Here is a 22,324-nt window from a genome sequence, read left to right as displayed (position 1 = left end):
AACTTGAAGTTTGTGTGAACCCACTCAGAATTGGCCTAGGGGAACGCAAAGAGAGTGCGTCCAATGACGATAAGTGTATGGGGTTTGGATAATGAGTTCGTTCCTCACGTCTATGAAGTGTTCAACATGGTAGCCATCTTCAAAGATAACTCACCTTGAGGGTCTATCCAAGTTTGAGATCGTCCTGCATGTAAAGGGCTAGGCATTTCTAGTCTTAAGTACTAGAAGAAACTGGATAGGATTTGGATCCCCTAGAATAGACAATGTAATCTTTTGTGGATCTCATAATAAATAGGGCAACAAAATATGAAGTGCTCCTTTGTCTCAACTTCACGAAGATAGCGCAATGAATAAATCCTCTCTTGTTGTATGGTGAGGTGATTTGTCTTAACTTGAAGTCTGTGTGAGCCCACTCAGAATTGGCCTAGGGGAACGCAAAGAGAGTGCATCCAATGATGATAAGTGTATGGGGTTTGGATAATGAGTTCGTTCCTCACGTCTATGAAGTGTTCAACATGGTAGCCATCTTCAAAGATAACTCACCTTGAGGGTCTATCCAAGTTTGAGATCGTCCTGCATGTAAAGGGCTAGGCATTTCTAGTCTTAAGTACTAGAAGAAACTGGATAGGATTTGGATCCCGTAGAATAGACAATGTAATCTTTTGTGGATCTCATAATAAATAGGGCAACAAAATATGAAGTGCTCCTTTGTCTCAACTTCAAGAAGATAGCGCAATGAATAAATCCTCTCTTGTTGTACGGTGAGGTGATTTGTCTTAAATTGAAGTCTGTGTGAGCCCACTCAGAATTGGCCTAGGGGAACGCAAAGAGAGTGCGTCCAATGACGATAAGTGTATGGGGTTTGGATAATGAGTTCGTTCCTCACGTCTATGAAGTGTTCAACATGGTAGCCATCTTCAAAGATAACTCACCTTGAGGGTCTATCCAAGTTTGAGATCGTCCTGCATGTAAAGGGATAGGCATTTCTAGTCTTAAGTACTAGAAGAAACTGGATAGGATTTGGATCCCCTAGAATAGACAATGTAATCTTTTGTGGATCTCATAATAAATAGGGCAACAAAATATGAAGTGCTCCTTTGTCTCAACTTCACGAAGATAGCGCAATGAATAAATCCTCTCTTGTTGTACGGTGAGGTGATTTGTCTTAACTTGAACTCTGTGTGAGCCCACTCAGAATTGGCCTATGGGAACGCAAAGAAAGTGCGTCCAATGACGATAAGTGTATGGGGTTTGGATAATGAGTTTGTTCCTCACGTCTATGAAGTGTTCAACATGGTAGCCATCTTCAAAGATAACTCACCTTGAGGGTCTATCCAAGTGACTTGCCATCTTCAAAGATAACTCACCTTGAGGGTCTATCCAAGTGACTTGTACAAACTATCTTATATGTCATCCCAAAGGATCTTGTTCAACTCTTGTTCAGTCTATTGGAGGTGGATAGGTGCATCCATGGAGTATTTGTAAGGAGGAAATCGGTTTGTTGAAATACCAACGAACTCCAAAAGGTTCTGCATACCAACACTTGATGCAACCACGAGGGTGAGATAAGGTAATGGACTCTTATGAGCAATAAGCCAGGTATGGGTATTGGTCTTGACTTAGTGTTGTATCGGCGAAAGTCCAAATGTGTTTTTGAAGTGAAACAAGGAAGAAAATAGTCTCGAGCTGAAAGGGGTGAGCACCAAACTCTAGAAGGATGATGTGTTAAGGCATTGTCTATTTGCATGTGATAATGCATTGAAGGAAAAGGGTTTATACGCTCTCAATTGAAAGCCCAATTGGCTTATAATAGACAAGGTCCTTGTTGCAAAATCTTGCAAGCCTAATGCAACAAAACCAGACCTTATGGCAACAAGAGAAAGGGTTTTTACTATCACCTTAACAACCTTTCTCTTGCTCTTTAGTGCTATTTAACCACACAGAAGGCTTCACTAGATTAACTAAAGGATATTATAATACTATGGTTCAAGGTGATGGATATGAGGTCTCTAATATGGAACAAAGTACCAACAAAACATAGAAAGGCTTAAATATTGTATATTATAGTGCAAGTACTCTATTACTAGACCATTGGTATGGCTGTTATAAGTTGGGGTTTTATTAATTTTCCATGATAGAATGCACAATGTCATATAACAACCAAAGAAAAGGCCTTTTAAGGATAATCAATGAAAGGGAATTAAGACTTTCCAATAAACACCTAGGGTTAGGTTACTCAATGGGAATTTATGGTTTAAAAAACATTCATAAACAACAAATGAGGATGTTGTTAGTCCTAAAAGGGAAGGATTAACCATGCAACAATGCTAGATTTTGCTTTTATGTAATTTATTGATGCAATTCCTAATTTATGAACCATAAACATCAACAAAAATGTACTTTTTATGCAACATTTTACCCAAAAACCCTAGCGGCTAACCCTAGACGTCTAGGAACAAGGAAAAAAAGAAGAAATTTAATAAATAAAGTGGGTTGATCAGCACAATAATATGATTAGTGCCTTGTTTAAAATGGTTTAATGGGGTTTTTTAGGGCTAAATTTTTGAGAACAACCTTGATGAAGTAAGGGGATGATGTTTGGTACATCAGATGGATACCCCAACGATTTGCATTATGAGGGAAAAATTATATTCAAGGAATATACAATCAAAGTTTCACTATAGGTTTCAAAGAGCACAATTTTGCATGTTGTAATGAAGCAATATTTCAACATAGATTCATCATTTATTCATGGCACGAAATAGTAACCCTACTAACACAAACACAATATGAAAAATATAGAAGATAAAACATTAAAACTTTAAAGATTTCCAAAGAAGCACTTCTTTCGATTCCAGGAAAACATCTACATGCAAAAAACTGTCTCTAAGAGACACTTACATCATAAAAAGATCACATTTCGCCCAAGTCGAATGAACGACACTGATTCACATTATTAGAGAGAAGAGTGATAAAATGTTTGATGATGAAATGAAATAAAGGGAGCCTCTACTTATATGAGGCTTACAACCCTTATTTTTACAAAATTAGAAGTAAAATCTCTATTACAAGCTTATTTGAGTGTTCAACAAGTGTGAGGTTACAAGCCAACTTCATAATAGCTCAAAAACATAACTAATAGTGCCAAAAGATGCCACACACAACCACACACATGGGATTAAAGCCTCATTTACTATGATGTCATCCTCCAAAGGAGCTCAACATGCCACAGTGAGAAATAGGCCAATGAGTGCACTGTACTCCAAAACATAGCTCAAAGTCCATGGGTATGCCTCCAAACCAAGGTGCCTTACGTCACCCTCGAAAGGGAAAGGGGTGATGTGGCAATGTTGTTCTTAAGCAATGAGTCAAATATTGATGTGCAAGCCCTCCCTTGTCGTCTCAAGTATAACCATGATCATATGGGTCCCGAAACAAGCAACACCCATCAAACAATGTTAAGGCCATCTTGGGTGTGTGTTAAGTCCATCTTGGGTGTGTGTTAAGTCCATCTAGGCACTTCATTAATAAGTCCAACACGAAGCCTCACTGGTTCATCGTTTCGGCATCTGGCGGCTCTTCAAAATGTCAAGTACCATGTGTAACCATCATATAGCCCAACGCTCTGCTCTAGGTGGGAAACACCACATCAACAACGTCATATTTGCTCTTTGGAATGGGTAAAACAACCTTTGGTATGTTATTGGATGTGGAGTGATAATCATCTCTCCAGAGGCCTTTGCTGCTTTGACAATACCACCTAACAAAACACTCCCAAGATCAAGTGAAATGATCAATCATTAAGGACAATAACCATAAATACTTCATAGTGTACCATACATAATGTTAGGGGCACAATAATAGTTCACACAAAGCTCACCTTCAAATGTGTAATTAGACTAGGTCTCGGAAATAGGTTACCTCCTTATGTTAGGGATGGTTAGATGAATAACTCTATTAGGTGTTTCTAGTCTTCGAGGGGAAGTGACATGTCCCAAGTTGACCCGTCAATCCATACGTGCGTGTGAGAATGGTGGTTGCGGAGTGGGAAAGTTTTCAGGGGTAGGTGTCATAACCATGTGACCAACTAATGGAGGTCTCCTGAGTGTATGAATGTAAGGAGGGAGCAATCGTGGAGGCATGAGTTACCCTTTTCCTTGACCTCCTTTTTCCACCCCTCTAGTGTGCTTTTTACCTGTTTATGATTTATCTTTATTTGGGTGCATAGCTTAGGAGCCCAAGCTTGCTTTTGAAATTTTACATTACCCCTTAAGGATTAGCTAGTTTATCACTCATCAGGGTTGGGACAATACAAGAGTTCGTTTTTATGGATGAAGCATCATGTGCTTGAGGAATTAGGTGATGGCTAATGAGCAAGGGTAGAGCTCATGCTAGGATTTTGCCCATGTGCTAATCAAATCTCCCGACCTTATTTTGCATTTTATCTTTTTCTTTCATTTCGGCTTTCTTATGCTTTTATCTTTCTTTTTTAGCTGCATCAACCTCCAAGGCAAAGTTTTTGAGGCCTAGACTCAAGGATGAGGCTGAAAGGGTGTCAATCCGAATGGCCAATGACCACCAACCTGAAAAATGGAGATGAATAAGCGAAAAGATGGAAAGTGGTAAGTATGGCATATCTTGGACATGCTACTTCAATCAAGGCCCCCCCAATAGTGTCCTTCCTAAAACCCTAAGGCCTTAGAGGAGGCCCCACTTGACTAGGGTCAAAGACTAACCTTCTAGGTGAAGAGAGGGAATACAAATATAGTCATTGATTGGTGAATTGTCTAGTTTGCCCTTTGATCCATATATTAGTATGGAAATGACATTAAGTAAAAGCACATGATTGCAAAAATGGTTCAAGTACCTACCAGTGAATGACCCAGCTTCCTTCAAGAAGGAATGTTGGATGGGAGAGAGTAATCTGACCAAAGCAAGAAGTGGAGTATCTTGGTATCATGTTATGTGCTAATCATATAGGGCTGTTGGCTCTTTGGCTGTCCAAGGAGTCTCCTATGTGGGTAAGAGTTCCCAAACCTCTAGGCTATTGAGGACTGTAGGCCAAATGAGGGAATCCATAAAAGATAGCTTGGATGGAATGTCTTGAAAACAATGAAGGAAACATTGTCTCTCAAGAGCAACTAAGGATCCATAACCTTGGTTTATGCGAGTTCGACATGCATGTGGAAGACAAAAGTGAGGCCCTAAGTGGAAGTGCTGGTGACCTGAATTTGCATTCCCGTGAAAAAGAAATGGTGGTCTACTAGAGTCTTGTGCAATGCATTGAAGATCATCACCTTGGTTTTACCTAGCTTGACTGTCAAACGTTGAATATCACGAAAAAGTGCCAAAGCATCTAGTTGTCTTTGCAGCCCCTCTGGAATACCAAATCATCAGTGAAAAGCAGGATAGAGATCAAGACCTAGTGTAGGAGGCATCCATCACTGTCCTAGATATGATCTTACATGGAGTATTTTTATGTATTAGTTATTGCACCGATGTAATGTCCCGTCCCATGTTGTCTTGTCCTGTTTAACATTTTGACTCTGTCAAATTACTTAAAAATAAAAATAAAAATAAATAAAATAAATTAATAATTAAAGCAGAATAGTTAATTTGGCATTCGCAGTTTTTGGACTTTAGATTTTGAATATAATATTTTTTATTTTTTTAATAAAATTATTCATTTTTTATTGGGTTGAGAGGTGATCTCCAGCTTAGTATGCTAGATATGTGTAACATAATGTAATGTCATGTAAACATTTTGAGTTGGTAAACATAAAATAAAAATAAAAATAAAAATATGGTAGAGATGTGTAACATAATGTAATGTAATGTAAACAATTTAACTCATGAAAACAAAATAAAAATAACCTTATAAAAATCAAATAATAAAAAAATATAAATGACCCATGGTATTAAGAATCCATGGTATTGACACATGGTATTCATGCGGAATATAACCTATTTAAGGGGAAATTAAACTAGCCTAGATCCATCTTAGTTTGATGTTATATTTAGATACATAATTAGCTGTTGAAAATGATGGGGTTGAATCCATGTAGCCTTTAAAGGTAAAACTTTTTTATGGATATGTTCACACTGGGCATTTGTATGGATCTGTTCGGTGGCCCTATGGCCATTTGTATGCTTTGTTTCTATTGTTGAATGTATGAATACATAATGTGTATATATGCGTATAGAACAATAGCTGCTTCTTCATTTTAATTGTGTCTTTGTTAATCACTTTAATATAATATCTGTAATATATTCTCTTAATTTATGCGTAATAATGATTCTATAGAGCTCTGATATATCTAGGATGGTAAGTTTAGAAATGAATAAGCTTAACTATGAAAGTGAGCTGGGGTGAGGGGAGGAGGTGGGGGAAATATTAGGTAAAATGTAATTATTACATTTTATCTAATATTTCTGCCTACCTCCATCCACTTTTTACTAGTTTATATTGGGTAAAATATAATACTATAATATTACATTTGACCCAATAATTCCCTCAATTGGTCCACTTATTGTAAATTTTATTTTATTTTTATTTTTTGTTTGTTTGTTTTGTTATTTGGTTTTTTATATTTGAAGTTTGAAAGTAAACAAAACACAATTATAAAATTAGCAGGGGTGAGGGGAAATATTGAGTAAAATGTAATATTTAGGCTGGGGGTGATGGGAAATATTAGGTAAAATGTAATAATATTACATTTTAATTAGTATTTTCCCCCACCCTTGTCCACTTTTTATTGGGTGGGGGTGGTAATAAATAGTGGGTAACATGTAATACTATAATATTATATTTTATCCTCTCACCCGATCCACTTTTTATTTAAAAAATTCTTTATATTTGAGGTTCATAAGTAAACTTAACTCCTATGTAAACATTTGATCCCAATATGGTAGAGATGTTATAATCTTTAACATTTTGACTTGGTAAAAATAAAATAAAAATGAAATTAATAAAATAAAATAAAAAACATAAATTAATATTAATATTAATTTTTAGAATTATAATTAATAATTAAACCACACTAGATCCATCTTAACTCCGGATCTACCAAGCGCCGAGAGAGATCAAATTTCTTGAGATGCAAACCTCTTTTAAAGTGAAAAGAGATTTGAGTCCTCTCGGCACTTGGTAGATCCAGAGTTAAGATGGATCTAGGCTGGTTACATATAACATTTGGGAGGATTGAAAACAATGTCATCAGCTACATATGCAATGTTGGATGAAGAGGGTATGACTGTATGCAGAAAGAAGTGAAAAGTAATGAACGTCATGCATGATATTTCGGATGAGTTGAAGCAAATCTTACCAAAGTTTTGAACAATACTATGCTTTCTTTTTTGGTTATTTCGTTATGGATAGCACATTTAGTTTAAGAGATTTCAGTGCAGTTGACTTCATCATTTTCCCTGACAAGGCATCCTTGCAACCGAATATTGGCATATACCATTATGGTTCTGATTGTTGTCTCGCAAGAAATATTGTTATTAAATTTTAATTCTTACATAGCTGCCATTTGTTATCATGTTGCAACTGGATCTGGATGACCAATTTGGATAGATCCTGTGGATGCAGAATCTTGTTGGTTGCCTTTCTGATTTTACATTTTTCTATTTTATATCTTTCCTTCAACAGCTAATAGTTCATTTTCTTCTGGATAATCTTGTCTGTGATAGTTTTATTCAGCTGAACAACTTTCCTTTGAACTTGTACAGTTTATGGTTTGAAATCCTTGAAATATGTACCAACTGTTTAGACAAGCTGTGAAAAGGTTGCTAAGAGTTTCAGTAAAAATACTTCTGCAACAATTATGCATGCTTGCTCCTGCAGCCTTATACCGCTTAGGCTTATAAGAGATATTTAACTGCTTGAAACTTGACCTTATCATTACTTTCGATTGTTTGCGGAAAGAGCATGGTCAGTAGTGTGTCTAGATTCTAAGAGTGATAATTTACATGCGTAAGTGCACTTATTACAGTTTTCATACATTATTCATCATTGCTAAAATGAAGCTAACACAGATATTGCTGTAAGCATTCCATTGTATGTAAATTGTGCTTTATCTACACGAGGCTCCTTAACAAACTGGTTGTCTATTTGAAGGTGGGAGGTTCAAGCTGTGCTGCAAGTGACACAGCAAGCACAATGATGCAGAAATTCTGGGATTCGACTCTGACATTAGAGCCACAGGAGATTGATGAGGATGGTCACAGGTATAATTAGATATAGATTTTATGCTATGACTGTGAAGTTGGACTTCAGAGGTTTACTGATTACTTGACAGACGGGGCTTTATCAACGGGTTAAGCTTTATTTGGCAATACCATGCTTGTTATATTGGTGTGCAGTGATTTCTCTCCAAGGCAGTCAGTTGATGGTATAGAATCAGTAAAATCAGGATATCCATTGTTAGGTCTTGCGAATACATTTGATTTTAAGTTGCGCGATTCTAAGGGGCGCATTCATCGATTCAACTGTGGTATGAACTGAACTTCATAGAATTACACTTCTATTGATTATCATTCGGGTTCTGGAAGTTGAGACTACTTTTGTAAAAGGATGATACAAAATAGATACTGATGTCTAATGTTGTTTTGGTGATAGGATTTGAGAGCTTGACAGAGCTTGCTTCTGCTGTTGTTCAACGAATAGGAGATGATATTGATCAACTCCGGCCACCTCAGATTTTGGTACTTAGTTACTAAATTTAATTTTAGAAAGCTTCTTGATAGTGACCAAATCTTATGTATTAGAACATTAAATTTTCAACATGATATATTTACATGCAATTTTATTTGATGCTTTATGGTGGCAGTATGAAGATGATGAAGGTGATAAGGTCTTACTCTCCACTGATGGTGACCTTGTTGCAGCTGTAAATCATGCCAGGCAAGCAGGTTTGAAGGTATTGTCTGCTCTCCAAAAAGGCAGTTAGTATTCGATAAGATATAAAAGCTGTGCGTTGCATGAATGTAGTACATATGAAACCTTGCTACTTTAAGGATTTAATTGTATCATCCAGCACAATTCTAGTCGTACTTCTATCGAGGTAGTATTGTTTTGTTTATATAGGGGTTAGGGTCTCACTTTATATCAATATTGCCTACTGCTGTCCCCCTTACTGTTCTCTTAATGTTCGCTTGTTGCTATGAAATAATTAATGTAGGGCTTGTGACTCAGTAACCATGGTAATCTGGTCTACTGTTCTTTTTAACTGCTGTATTTTTACTTGTCAAATCACTTATGGCATTATGTTTTTTATTCATCACAATGTATTGGAGATGTCTCCTATAACAAACATTTGAGATCTGGGGATATATTTGGGTATGCATGCGATAAATAAAAAAAGATCAAGTTTCTTGAAATATAAGAATTAGTTAATTGTTCCTCTGGTTTAAGATCTAAATTCTGGATAGGCAGCAATGAGACCCAAAACAGGGAGCCGAAAGATGATGCCCATATCAGGTTCTCACAGAAGTAAATCATCTTCAATGGCCTTCGTTAGTCTACATGATAGAAAAATCATGCCTAAAAATTGCAAATACACAGGAAAAGCATCACTGAAATTTATTTTTCACCAGGGAAATTTCCTTTCCTTATGGAAGTTACTTTAACCAAAAGGCACACGAAACTGAAATCTAACACTAGTAACGATTGAAAGTAAGCTCATTGATGTTTCCTCTTCTCTGCTCAAAAAAAAATAATTCTCTCCATCCTCATCTTCTTTCTCTTCTGCAAAATTGCTGTGATGTGAATTTGGTCACATGCCATGTCTCCTCTTCTTTTCTTGCAAGTCTCCATAAATGTGCAGGTTTGCCAAAATAATGGCATGTCTTCAGAGAAGATTTTCATTTGCTGCTTTTTTCTCTTCCTTTTTTGTCATTTCTCGTCTTTTCGTCATGCCTTCACCCTCGATTTTTCTGCAGGCACATTGTCAAAATTTTCTTTCACTTGAAATCTCAAATTCATATCGTTCTTCAATGAGAGATCATTCACGTAATTAAAGAGCGCATATCTTGTCATTGTTGAGATATTCAAGGTGGGTATAAAACCTCCTGTAAGACTTTTGCGGAATATTCAGCTTCAGTGATTAGTTCTCTTTCTGGCATCTCCACCCCTGTGACAAGCTGGTTCCAGAAATATTTCAACCTAGTGAGATGGAGTCTCATTGAAGTGTCTTAAACAGTCTTCAAGTTGATTCATTAGGTGCAGGCCTTGGGTCATGCTTGTCTGATACATCGACTTCAACTTCTCCCAAATTTGATGAACACAAGATTCATTTTTCAAGTGTGGTAGGACTTAATCAGCCAATGAAAAAGTTGCCATTGATTGCTCTTTCCACCAACAGAGATGCCAAGAGCAACTGTGACTGTTCCAAACACTCCACGATAATGCTGCTACACCATTAAAAGATGATTTATCATTTGGCTTGTAATGAATCTGTGCAACAATAAAATTATGAAATGTTGCTTAGTAGCTTGAAATTCTCACATGTATCTCCCCGAACATCCACCCACCCTGACTTAAAATCAGGTTGATGAGGAATAGAATAGGACAGATTTTCTGAAATGTCCGCAAGGGCAAATGGTCTATGTGTGGGATGGACAGGTTACATCTATAGGAGGCCGTGCCTTTGCAGAAAACAAAAACAACAGTGTATGTAAATGGAAAAAGGTGGCTAAAGCAGGAGAGAGTGGTAGGATGCTACCAAGGGTAATGCAGAAAACAAAAACAACAGTGTATGTAAATGGAAAAAGGTGGCTAAAGCAGGAGAGAGTGGTAGGATGCTACTAAGGGTAATCATGAACAAGTCAATGAGTCGCTTATCTTGGTGGTGCATCATAGGAATTTGCTGCTATAGTAAGATAGCTTGCAATTGCACACATATATGGATAATAACAAATCAGTGGTGGCCCACTATGCAGGACATCAATACTGCCAGTGATGTTTGGTCCTGAGTGAGGGAGGATGCTATGACATTAACCCAATGATGAGAGTTTCCACCATTTATTACTCAACAATCCAACAGATCTGCAGACAACTTTCTTCACTACAAATATCTCATAAATGCTGTAACTCATGCTGTCAAAAGTTGAGCAATTCATTGTCATTTATCATGGTCTTCCCTCAAAATAAATTTTCATAGCTACAGCTAAACAAATTGCTACAGGACAAAAGCATGCGCACGTATAATTGAGTCTGCCATATCATCAAAGAGATTATTTGTACAAAACATATCACAGTAGACTCCACAAAACTCTCATCAGCACAACCAAAATTTAAAAATCTTATAAAGGGCGTAAGGAATTTTGACACTCAGACAGAACTTAAAAACTGTTTACCGCTTAATTTCTCTCTTGGATTTCTCCTACTTGTCACAATGTTACAATAATCTGCTTTTGTACTATTGAAATCCAACTGCACAGCAGCTTCCCGACAACAGAGCAAGATCAAACACACATGCAGAGATGTGCTCAAACAATTTGTACCAAGATGATGAATCCAAAATCTTCCTTGTGGATACAGTAGCATGGAAAGGCCTGATTATTGATTCATGGCCTTTCACTTCGAACGTCATTTGACAATTGTTTTCTTTTTTCTAATACTAAACATTATTTTGAGTCTTGGCTGTTTGTTATTACTTACGATAAACGTAATCATAAGGCTGCAACATCAAACTTCTAACATCTACTATTCTAACAATCTCAAGGCATAAACTTGAGTGTCTGTTAATACTAGCAAACTGACCATGTATTGTTTGCCATCTCAGATTATGATGACACTGTAAGACGAAAATTAATAATGCATATAATTTCAGAAATTACAGACAATCATGTTGCATGGAGAGCGGAGAAATACCTTGCCAATATAACCATCTGACAGCTTGAAACTTGTAATTATTGGCCTAATTATTAATATGTTTGGGCTTTCATGCATGCTGGATTACTTTTCTGTTCATAGTTTCCTATATATTCTCTCTCTATGATAAATGTTACTGCGTTCTATTGTCACATTGTCTAAATAGTCGATGGTTTCAGGGACTGAAATTGCATGTTGATAGCCCGGTTCCAGAGGATAAGAAGACAGTTACGTCTACAGATTCTGTTGAGTTGGATCTTGCACAAAGGCATGACCGGTCTTCATCATACAGGACAGTTGTTGTAGGAGTGGCTTTGTTGGCAGGTGTTAGTATCTTGGTATATTTGAAAAGATCATCCAAGTAAAAGAACTAAACACGATTGGCTTACAGGATCTCAAGGAAGGTAGATGCTTTGGTTTACAGTTGATCAATTTAATATTGACACTTTAAAGTATATCAAGGAAGGTGGATGCTTTGGTTTACAGTGACCACTTAATTATTTCTAGATATTAGTTAAGGAAATAGTAGATCTGTTTCAGGGTTCAACCAGATGTGGATTAAGCTATCTCATTTAAATTTTAGTAAAACCTACAAGGCAGCCTTTAATTGTAGTGTACTTGAGATATAGATGGCTGGCCTTTGTGGTATTTTGTCATGCTTCTGTAGAACTGTGCTGTGATAATCCTGTATAAATTTGTCCTCAAACATGCTCAACTACTCAACGCCTCCCTTTCCCCAGCTCACCCTTTCATTCAATATCGGTTACTGACAATGCTGTAAATATGAGATTCTTTCATGTATTTCAAAAATTTTGACCATTATTCTCACCTGTTCCTGTGCAAATTTGGTATTTGATGATAGAATAAGAGTCAGAAGGTTTGGGTTGCTTTTCGTTATTGGAAGCAAATTAATACGACACTGCTCTGCAAAGTCATGGCAAAGTATCTTTTCATAAGGGCCAACTACACACATCATATGGGTGCAAAAGGTATTCCTGTAGTAAGGTGCAAAATGAATGTAATTGTGAAATTCTATGCCTGTCTTTAGAATTAAATCCTCCACCTCAAGTTATCCTAAAGTGTGAAAATACAAATATCAGAAGCAATATGTCCATGTAAATCCAGTATTTATAAGACCAAGAGCAAACTACTTCTAGGTTTTCCCCTTAAAATAAAAGCTATACACATTCTCTTACATTGCTGTTAAGAGACATGATAAAATTTAGAAGCATTTTTTAAAATATGTCCATGTTCATGAAGTCAGCAAACTAATTCATGGCTTTTTCTATAAATGCAAAACTATACAAGTGACAATGTTTTTCTTTCCTGAATAATTTATTTTCAGTAAGTGAATGTCTGAATTGAATTTTTATTTAAGAATAAATTAAACAGCATTGACTATTAAAAATCTATACAGTAAAGATGAAATGTAAGGGGAAAAATAGGGTAAAGATGAAAGAATGGGTGAAAAGGGAAAAAAATACAGTAAACATGAAATAATGTGTGAAAGGGAAAAAATAGTGAATATGATTTTTTTCTAACCATGTGCCATGAAAAGAAAGTGAATATGGATTAGAATGATATGGTAAGGGAAAAAATATAGAGAATATGAAATATTTTTAAGATAAATGTTAGTAATTATAATTTAAAGAAATTATTAATAAAAAATAACAAATAAATCTGTGAATGGAAAAATTATAATGAAGATGATTTAATAAAATTTAATAAATTTAATGACATTTATTATTTTATTATTTGAGTTGTTTTCAAATATTTTTAAACAAAAAGGAATTATCTATTTTTATTTAAATTAAGAATAAGAAAATGATTTAGGTTAACAAAATTGAGAAACACGTAGAACCAGCCTAATTATATTGTTACGTGGAAAGCTAAAAGTAGAAAATTTCAATTAATATGTTTGATTAATCTAGTAGTGCTCTTTCTTTTCACATATGAAGCATGATTGATTAGTATGCCTTACGGCTTTTTAATGAGATGGTTCCTTTGAACATTAATCACCTGTTTGCTTCATCTCAGTATCTTGTTGCTTCATGTCAGCAAGTGGCATGTATGAGGTTTTGTTTCTTTCACTTTATTCTTTTAAATGTGTATTCAGAGTCTTTCATGTATTATATTTTTGTGTTTTTACTGTACTTGGTTTTGTTTTCACCTTTTGTGTGAGGGCAGTGCTAGGTTTGCTCTTGCTACGCTTAAATTTTGCATAATAGGGATCACTTTGAAGTATGGATTTTTGATGGTTCTATTGGTGCTAAGACTCATATTTTGACATGCCATTACCTTGTTATGAGCAATTTCTATGGTAACTTTGTATGGGCAATTGCATACACCACTTTGGTTAATTTTTTGGTGGTGTTGTATTATGTTTTCTGTAATAAAGAAGTGTTCTTGCATTTACTGGAAGCCAGTTTGTTAAGACTCTATACCCAACATCACGTTGGTATGTTGCTTGTGTAGGTTAGTGTTTGTTTTAGTCTTGTGTTTATAAATATACAAGCTATTGAATATTTTTGTTAGATGTCGGGTTATTTGAAGATACAAACTAGACAAACAAATAACAATGTTTTGTTTGTCTTTGGAAGGTTAGTGTTATCGTTGTTGTTTTACTCATTTGTATGTATTGGAAGATTAGGGTAGTCACAATTTTCTTATTCGGCTACAATATATGTCACATATTCATGTCTTGCTCAAGTCATTAGCCACTGAGAATAATTTTATGAAATTGTGTACATATGTTCTTACACAGTAAAGCTTCCCTATATTGAAGGCAATTAATAGTTGAAGGGGATAAATATTCTTTATTACATTGAAAAGTTTGGTTTTCTGTCTGCTCAAGCTGTTGCATTGTTTTGGTTTGTTCCTTGTACTTGGAAGCACTTTTTTAAATATTGTTTTTCATTGTTTTCAATTTTCTCATAGATCTCTCCAAACCAAGGAGTGAAATTAGTTAAAATATTTAATGAATCCTTGTTACCCTTCTGCCACTTCAATAGTGAAGCTTCCCCTTGAAGGCAATGACTCTTTGAAAGAGATACATTTCCATTACATCTAGAGCTTCTTTTTTACAAAGTATAATAATATAAAATGGACTATTATGTTATGAAACCAGCTCAAGAAAAGATAGAAAAGATAGATCAACGCCTTAGAATTCAATCTCTTCGAGGGGGCAACTTCTTTTACATTACATAAATGAACAATTCTTGGATGATCCAAATGACAAAACCTCCTTTCTATATATAGGAGTCTAAGAAGTCACAATATAATCCAGCCGACTTAACAATAATAATATAAAGCCACAAAAATAACAATAGAGGGATTCTATGGGGCACATAAATAACAATATGGAGGTAATAGGGGCACAACAATATAAATAAGGGGTATAACTACAATAGTAATGGGGTAATCACTAGTATTATAGGGACCCAACATGCCCCTCTCCTTCAAAAAAGTGTTGTCCTCAACGCTTGAGTAGTTCTGGATACTTCTGCATAAAATTCTCATCCTCCCATGTGGAATCTTCAGCGGATAAGTTCTTCCACTTGATAAGATACTCTGAAATTGATCGATTTCGTAGCTGTCGAGTTCTTGTTTCTGTGACTGCTTCCGGTTCCAATATAATTTTTCCTTCTTCGTCAAGTTCTGGCAATATTGTTTGAACTGGGATCGTGTCGCTTATAACCTTCTTTAAACATGAAACATGGAAGACTGGGTGCAATCGAGAAGCTGCAGGAAGCTCCAATTTGTATGCCATAGTACCAATCTTTTCCAACACCTTGTACGGACCATAATACTTTGGTGATAATTTATTATCCTTCTTAGCTTGCTTTAGGGACATTTGCTTATATGGTTGTAGCCGTAGGAATACCCAATCACCTACATCAAAACTTCTTTCACTGCGATGTTGATCTGCCTGTTGTTTCATTCTATTTTGTGCCAACACGAGGTTATCCTTTAAGAGTTGGAGGACTTGTTGTTGATGTTCGATGTGATGTTCCACTGCCTGAACTTTAGAATTTTCTCTTAAATATGATGTGATTGATGGTGGTTGGTATCCATAAATGGGGTCATTTTTGTTGCTGTATGGAAGGAAGTGTTATACCACCATTCAGCCAGAGGCAACCATTTGACCCATTGTGTCTGTTTATCAGATACAAAGCAACGAAGATATCCTTCCAAACATTTGTTTACTATCTCAGTTTGCCCATCAAATTGAGGATGATAAGATGAGCTATGAGCTAACTGAGTACCAAGACAAGAAAATAATTCTGTCCAAAAATTTCCAGTGAAAATGGGATCTCTGTCACTTACAATAATCTTTGGGTTTCCATGTAGCTTTTGAACTGTTTCCATAAATGCAGTAGAAACTGTACTGGCTTTAAATGGATGTGATAATGCACAAAAGTGTGCATACTTGGTAAGTCTGTCAACTACCACCATGATGACACTCTTTCCCTCAGACTTGGGTAAACCTGTGATAAAATCCATTGAAACCTCCTCCCAACGTTGGCTTGGAATGGATAAAGGTTGTAATAGACCCGGTGTCTTAATTGTTTCAACTTTATTTTGTTGGCAAACCAAACATTCCGCCACAAACTTTTGAATATCTGATTTAAGGCCATCCCAAAAAAATTCCTTCTTAACCCTGTGGTAAGTTTTTAAAAATCCTGAGTGCCCTCCTAAGGGAGAAATGTGCAATTCCATAAGAATCTTTTGTTTTAGCTGGGAATTCTTACAGAGGTATAAGCGATCTTTGTACCATAACGAATCATTTTGCCAGCTAAATGTATCAGAAGTACTGGAATCTTGTTGTAGCTTTCGAATAAGTGCCCACACTTCTTCGTCATTCTTCCATTCCTCCTTTGCTTCGTTTATCCAATCTGGTTGGATAATAGAAATGGCACACAACAATGCTTCCATATCCTCATCCTTTCTTGAGAGTGCATCTGCCACCACATTTTGCTTCCCTTTTTTGTAGATGATTTCAAAGTCATAACCCAACATTTTTGTGACCCACTTTTGTTGCTCTTCAGAGGATAATCTTTGTTCTAAAAAGTATTTAAGGCTATCATGATCTGTTTTTACCTTGAAGTGTCTTCCCATTAGGTAGGGTCGCCATTTCTTAAGTGCATGGAGTATTGCCAACATTTCCTTCTCATAAATAGCTTTGCTTAAAAACTTTCCCTTGATTGGACGACTTTCAAAAGCAATGGGTCTTTCATCTTGCATTAGAACAGCACCAATTCCATTTCCTGAAGCATCACATTCCACAATAAAGGTTTTTGTGAAGTCCGGTGTAGCTAAGACCGGTGCTTGGCACATTGCCTCTTTAAATGTTTAAAGGCCTTTGTTGCTTCCAGAGTCCATGAAAATGAATCTTTCTTCAATAATGTTGTTAGAGGTGCTGCTATTCTCCCATAATTCTTAACGAACTTGCGATAATACCCTGTCAACCCAAGAAATTCTCGCAGATGCTTTATGGATGTGGGGATTTTCCATTCCTTAATGGCTTTAATTTTGCTAGGGTCTACCTTAACTCCTTCATGAGATACAATATGACCCAAATATTCCACCTCCTGGACTCCAAAGAAACATTTGGATCTTTTTTCATATAATTGTTTCTCCTCCAATAGTTGTAGCACCTTGTCAACATGTTCAACATGATCTTTCCAAGACTTGCTGTAGATTAGTATATCATCAAAAAATACTAACACAAATTTTCTAAGGAATGGTTTGAAAATTGAATTCATCAAACCTTGAAATGTTGAAGGTGCATTGGTAAGGCCAAAAGGCATGACCAAAAATTCATAATGACCCTCATGAGTTTTAAATGCCGTTTTCGGAATGTCTTCAATCTTCATTCTGATTTGATGATATCCCGAACGAAGATCCAACTTGGTGAAGTAAATTGATCCATGCAATTCATCAGTAATTCATCAATGACAGGAATGGGGAACTTATCTTTAATAGTGAGCTTGTTGAGCTCCCTATAATCTGGACACATGCGCCATGATCCATCCTTCTTGTGCACCAATACTACTGGAGCTGAGAAAGAACTTTGACTCGGTTGAATTATACCAGCCTCTAGCATTTCTGCAACCATACGTTCAATTTCACTTTTTTGGACATATGGATATCTGTACGGCCTGATGTTTGGAGGAACACTTCCTGGAATCAGATGAATAGCATGATCATGATCACGCATAGGTGGGAGACCTTTGGGAGTCTCAAATACCTTGGAATGATTGTCCAGGACTTTTTGGAGATCTGGAGAAATAGATGATTCCAATGTGGAAACATCTAGCGAACATAATTGTGCAATTACACCTCTTTGCTCCTTTTTTAGAAGCTTTGTCATGCCATTAGAGCTGATTATCTTTCCTGGTTTCCCTGCAATACCCCTTAATTCAACTTCCTTTCCTTCCACAGAAAATTTCATGAAAAGTTCTTGAAAATTAAAAGCTATTGTACCCAAGGATTGTAGCCATTGGACTCCTAGTACAACATCAACACCTCCCATTGGAATGGAAAACATTGGGCTAGTCAATACATATTCTCCCATGGATAGCTTGATATTATGGCACTTTCCAGAACAATTTATTGTTCCTCCATTTGCAATCATCACTTGACACTCTGGTGCTGGATATAGGAAGCAATTCAATTCTTTTGCTACCCTACAATGAATAAAATTGTGGGTGCTTCCTGAATCAATCAACACTATTACCTTTTTCTTCTTGATTTGTCCTTCTATCTTGATGGTTTGAGGAGTGGTAATTCCCGCCAATGCATTACAAGATATGGTCGGATTTTATTTGTTTTTCGTCTAGGCTTTGTTCCTGGAATATATCCTCTTCTTTTGACCTTTCTTGCTTCTTTTCTTCTTCCTCTTCACAATCTATGTAGAATAATTTTTTCTCAGCACATTTATGACCTTTTGTGTATTTGCTATCACAATTGTAACAAAGCCCTTTTGCTCTTTTTTCTTCCAATTGTTGTGGTGTCAACCTTGTAGGTTGTGGAAGACTATGGGCAACAACACTTCCATCTTTATAGTTGTGAATGGTATGCTTCCTAGTTGCCATAATTTTGCTTTCCATTTTTCTTGCTAACCTGAATGCCTTTTCTAATGAATCAGGTTCCCAAAGACGCACATCATAAAGACCCTATGAACACATCAATCCTATGCTCCTCTGGAATATCTTTTACCCTTATGTTCAATTTTTGGAACTCCTCAATGTGCTATCAATTCTTCCGTAAAAATTGCCCAAGTGATAAATTGTTTACGAGAACAAAGCCATTGATACCATACAAACTGATTTGGTTCCAAATATAAAGTTGCCATACGTACCTTTTGTGTGTTTTGCACATTATTGAGATCGAAGAATTGCTCCATCTGTAATATCCATGTGGCGGGATCCTTGCCATCAAACTTCCTCATATCGATTTTTGGAACATGGTGAGTCTTCGATCCAACATTAGAGTCTATGGAATCATGATTAACATTTCTTTTGTTCTCATCATGAGTTTCCTTTACTACCTTTTCACCACTAGTGACCCTTTATCTTAGATTCCACGCCATTTATCTTAGATTCCACGCCACTTATCTTAGCTTCAGTTAGCTTTTGTGAGCGTGACATTTGTTGCACTTGTTCTTGTAATTTTGATATATCATGTAGCATTTCTTCCTCTTCTTCATGAGTCATGCTAGAGCTTTCAGGTTCCTTACTAGGTGTTTGCATTTTCTTTCCTCGGGGCATCAGTTACCGATAATAATGCTTTACTATGCCCTTTGAATTCCGTTAAACCAAGCTTACATAAAAATTTTAAAAAAACTACACACCTTTTTTCACTTTATAGAAGCCTGATATTGAATCTGATGTATCTCTGTAATTTCGGATCATCCAGTTCTGAAATTTCTACCTATAGTAGCCTTCTGCGTCCTCTTTCCAATGCCACAAGTCTGAGCCAAATTGGATTCTCCAAGGAAGAGTTATGTGAAATCTCCCACAGTGACTTGCTTTTAGACTGGTTCAGTAGAGCGAACTTGTACGACGTGCCACGAGTCACTGTTTCGACTTTTGAATCTGAAACACACATACAAGAAAACTACAGTCCGTCCTCTTTCTATACCTTCTTACGAAATTTCAATCCGATCCCCAGAGAGAAAGTTATGACGATTTTCCCCAGGTCACCTGTTTTGAATGTAATTCAGGAGTCTGCAAAAAGACCAACTTCCTCAGAGCATATCTCCACAAATATCACGCGAAAAGATCTGAAATTCGGACCCAAGGTTTAGCGCGATTTTTTCTCAAATGGGTTTTTTTTGCGACTTTTGAAACGTCACAGAAAAAAATTTATAGCGAAAATGCCACGATGACCTGTTTGGAGCAGCGAAACCCTAGAATCCAAAGCTCTGATACCAAATGTTATGAAACCAGCTCAAGAAAAGATAGAAAAGATAAATCAACTTCTTAGTATTCAGCCTCTTCGAGGGGGCAACCTCCTTTACATTACATAAATGAACAATTCTTGGATGATCCAAATGACAAAACCTCCTTTCTATATATAGGAGTCTAAGGACTCACAATATAATCCAGCCGACCTAACAATAATAATATAAAGCCACAAAAATAACAATAGAGGGATTCTATGGGGCACAGAAATAACAATATGGGGATAATAGGGGCACAACAATATAAATAAGGGGTATAACTACAATAGTAATGGGGTAATCACTAGTATTATAGGGACCCAACATATTATGTAATTATAAGATACATTCTTTACTCTATAATCCACTGTCTAATATATTTATCGATCTTTGGAATTTTTTTTTATTAAAATGAATTTTCATTCATATTATATTTAGTTCAAATGCTTGAATATATATTATGTAATAGATTCTCACAATTAGTGTCAATATTGAAAGTATTCATATGAATGTATCTATGTTAACTTACTAGTTTGGTAGTAAGCATGGCTCTCTTTGCTAAATGAAAGACAACAAATTTATAATGAGATGTATCCTCTAGGTTGGAAACAAGACATTCTTTCAATTCTCGCAATGAAGATAACCAAAGAAGGAAAGATAATAAAAACACGCTTATCGGGAACTTTTTTCTGTAATGTTTTGAATCAAAGTTTTTCTATTAATTAAAAAGATTACATCTCATCGTAATTTTTTTCAAAAACTTGTTGGCCTCAATATTACTAGATTTATTGGCCAACAAATGCATACTCAGATGCATAGCGAATATGAAAAATGAAAATGATTTACATAATCTGACAGACAAAAAGTTCCAAAGCACCCATAAGACCAAAACACAACCATCATCAGAATTTATCGAGGCAAGATGATTTGGACCTAAGCCATGGGATTGCATGGGTTTGAATTCACAATGAACATGCTCCTCCATGTGCACAAAATTAGTTTCGAAACAGTCAAGCTGCCCTTGGATGCGCTATTGCCCTCTCCATAGGTTGAAGTCTATCACGCATCTCCCACACGTTTTGTTGAATGTGATTCATGAAGTCTATAGTGTCATTGTGATCATCTTGCCGAGCCTAATTGAGCTGGTCCAAGGAGCTACTCAACTGTTGAAAGATGCTCGCAGTGTCTTCTGACGAGAAGGTGTTCACCACTGAGGGAAAACACTGAGATAGCGGTTGGCCTATGGTTTTTCCATGACCTTGCTCATGTTGTTACTGTTGCCCTTGAAATCTCTTGGCCTCCATTCCTCAACACACCCAGCGTCACTGAGGATGCGTATTTAACGCCCACCTTTGAGCTTCTTGTCCCAGAGAGAAATCATTTCTGTTGCACCAACTAATCCGGCTAAATGGATGGGGATGCCCCTTCTTCATGTTAGGGGCCACAAATAACCACGTCCCCTAATGCAAACACCTCTTTCCAGGGAGACCCTCTCAAGCCACCACAAAAACCATCCAAACTTGCAAAAAAGCAATAACCACTTCGCTGCTACCTAGCTTGACGGCTGTGGAGGATACACCCACCAACCTCCCCAAGAGGGTCGAAGAAAGCTCAAACTAGTGTGTAGAAAACTGGGGCTTTCAGGGCCACACTACTAATAGACGAAGCATGCTTCCTCCTTTCCTGAAGACACCTAACCCATATACAACTGAAATCTAGAATGCTCACAACGCTTAAATGCCCAAAGTAATGATTCACTGCCTAACAACAAATCTCCAGACGTCCCAACTTCCCCAATGCATACAAAAAAGGTAAGCTAGAATGCCCCTTACCTGACTACCACTTTACCCCAACACACCCAACAAGACTACAAATTATAAGCACACAAATAACTAGTGTAAAATGAATGACCAAGCTAAAAGCTTTATACCTAGTATGGATCACCCACAACAATGCCAAGAACAAATCTAGAGAGCCTAGATCAATATTGTAACCTGACTGCT

The 22,324-nt window shown here is 36.5% G+C and overlaps 1 protein-coding gene across 1 annotated transcript in view; it reads left to right on the top strand.

The window, feature by feature from the left end:
• LOC149144640 (CBS domain-containing protein CBSCBSPB3-like) overlaps positions 1-12,422 on the top strand; it is a 63,629-nt gene extending 51,207 nt beyond the window's left edge. The window contains exons 10-14 of the mRNA XM_089452996.1: positions 8,120-8,229; positions 8,365-8,495; positions 8,621-8,706; positions 8,832-8,921; positions 12,055-12,422. Of these exons, the coding sequence (XP_089309122.1) occupies positions 8,120-8,229; positions 8,365-8,495; positions 8,621-8,706; positions 8,832-8,921; positions 12,055-12,240 (603 nt within the window). The 3' untranslated portion in view covers positions 12,241-12,422. The remainder of the gene's footprint in view (positions 1-8,119; positions 8,230-8,364; positions 8,496-8,620; positions 8,707-8,831; positions 8,922-12,054) is intronic.
• The last annotated feature ends 9,902 nt before the right edge of the window (positions 12,423-22,324 follow it).

Source organism: Pinus tabuliformis, chromosome X, assembly GCF_031772625.1.
Source record: "Pinus tabuliformis cultivar Carrire ecotype Pingquan chromosome X, CPIR1, whole genome shotgun sequence".
In the NCBI taxonomy this organism is placed as follows: Eukaryota; Viridiplantae; Streptophyta; class Pinopsida; order Pinales; family Pinaceae; genus Pinus; species Pinus tabuliformis.
Note: the sequence above shows the minus strand (reverse complement) of the source record. Positions and strands in the feature narration are given on the sequence as shown.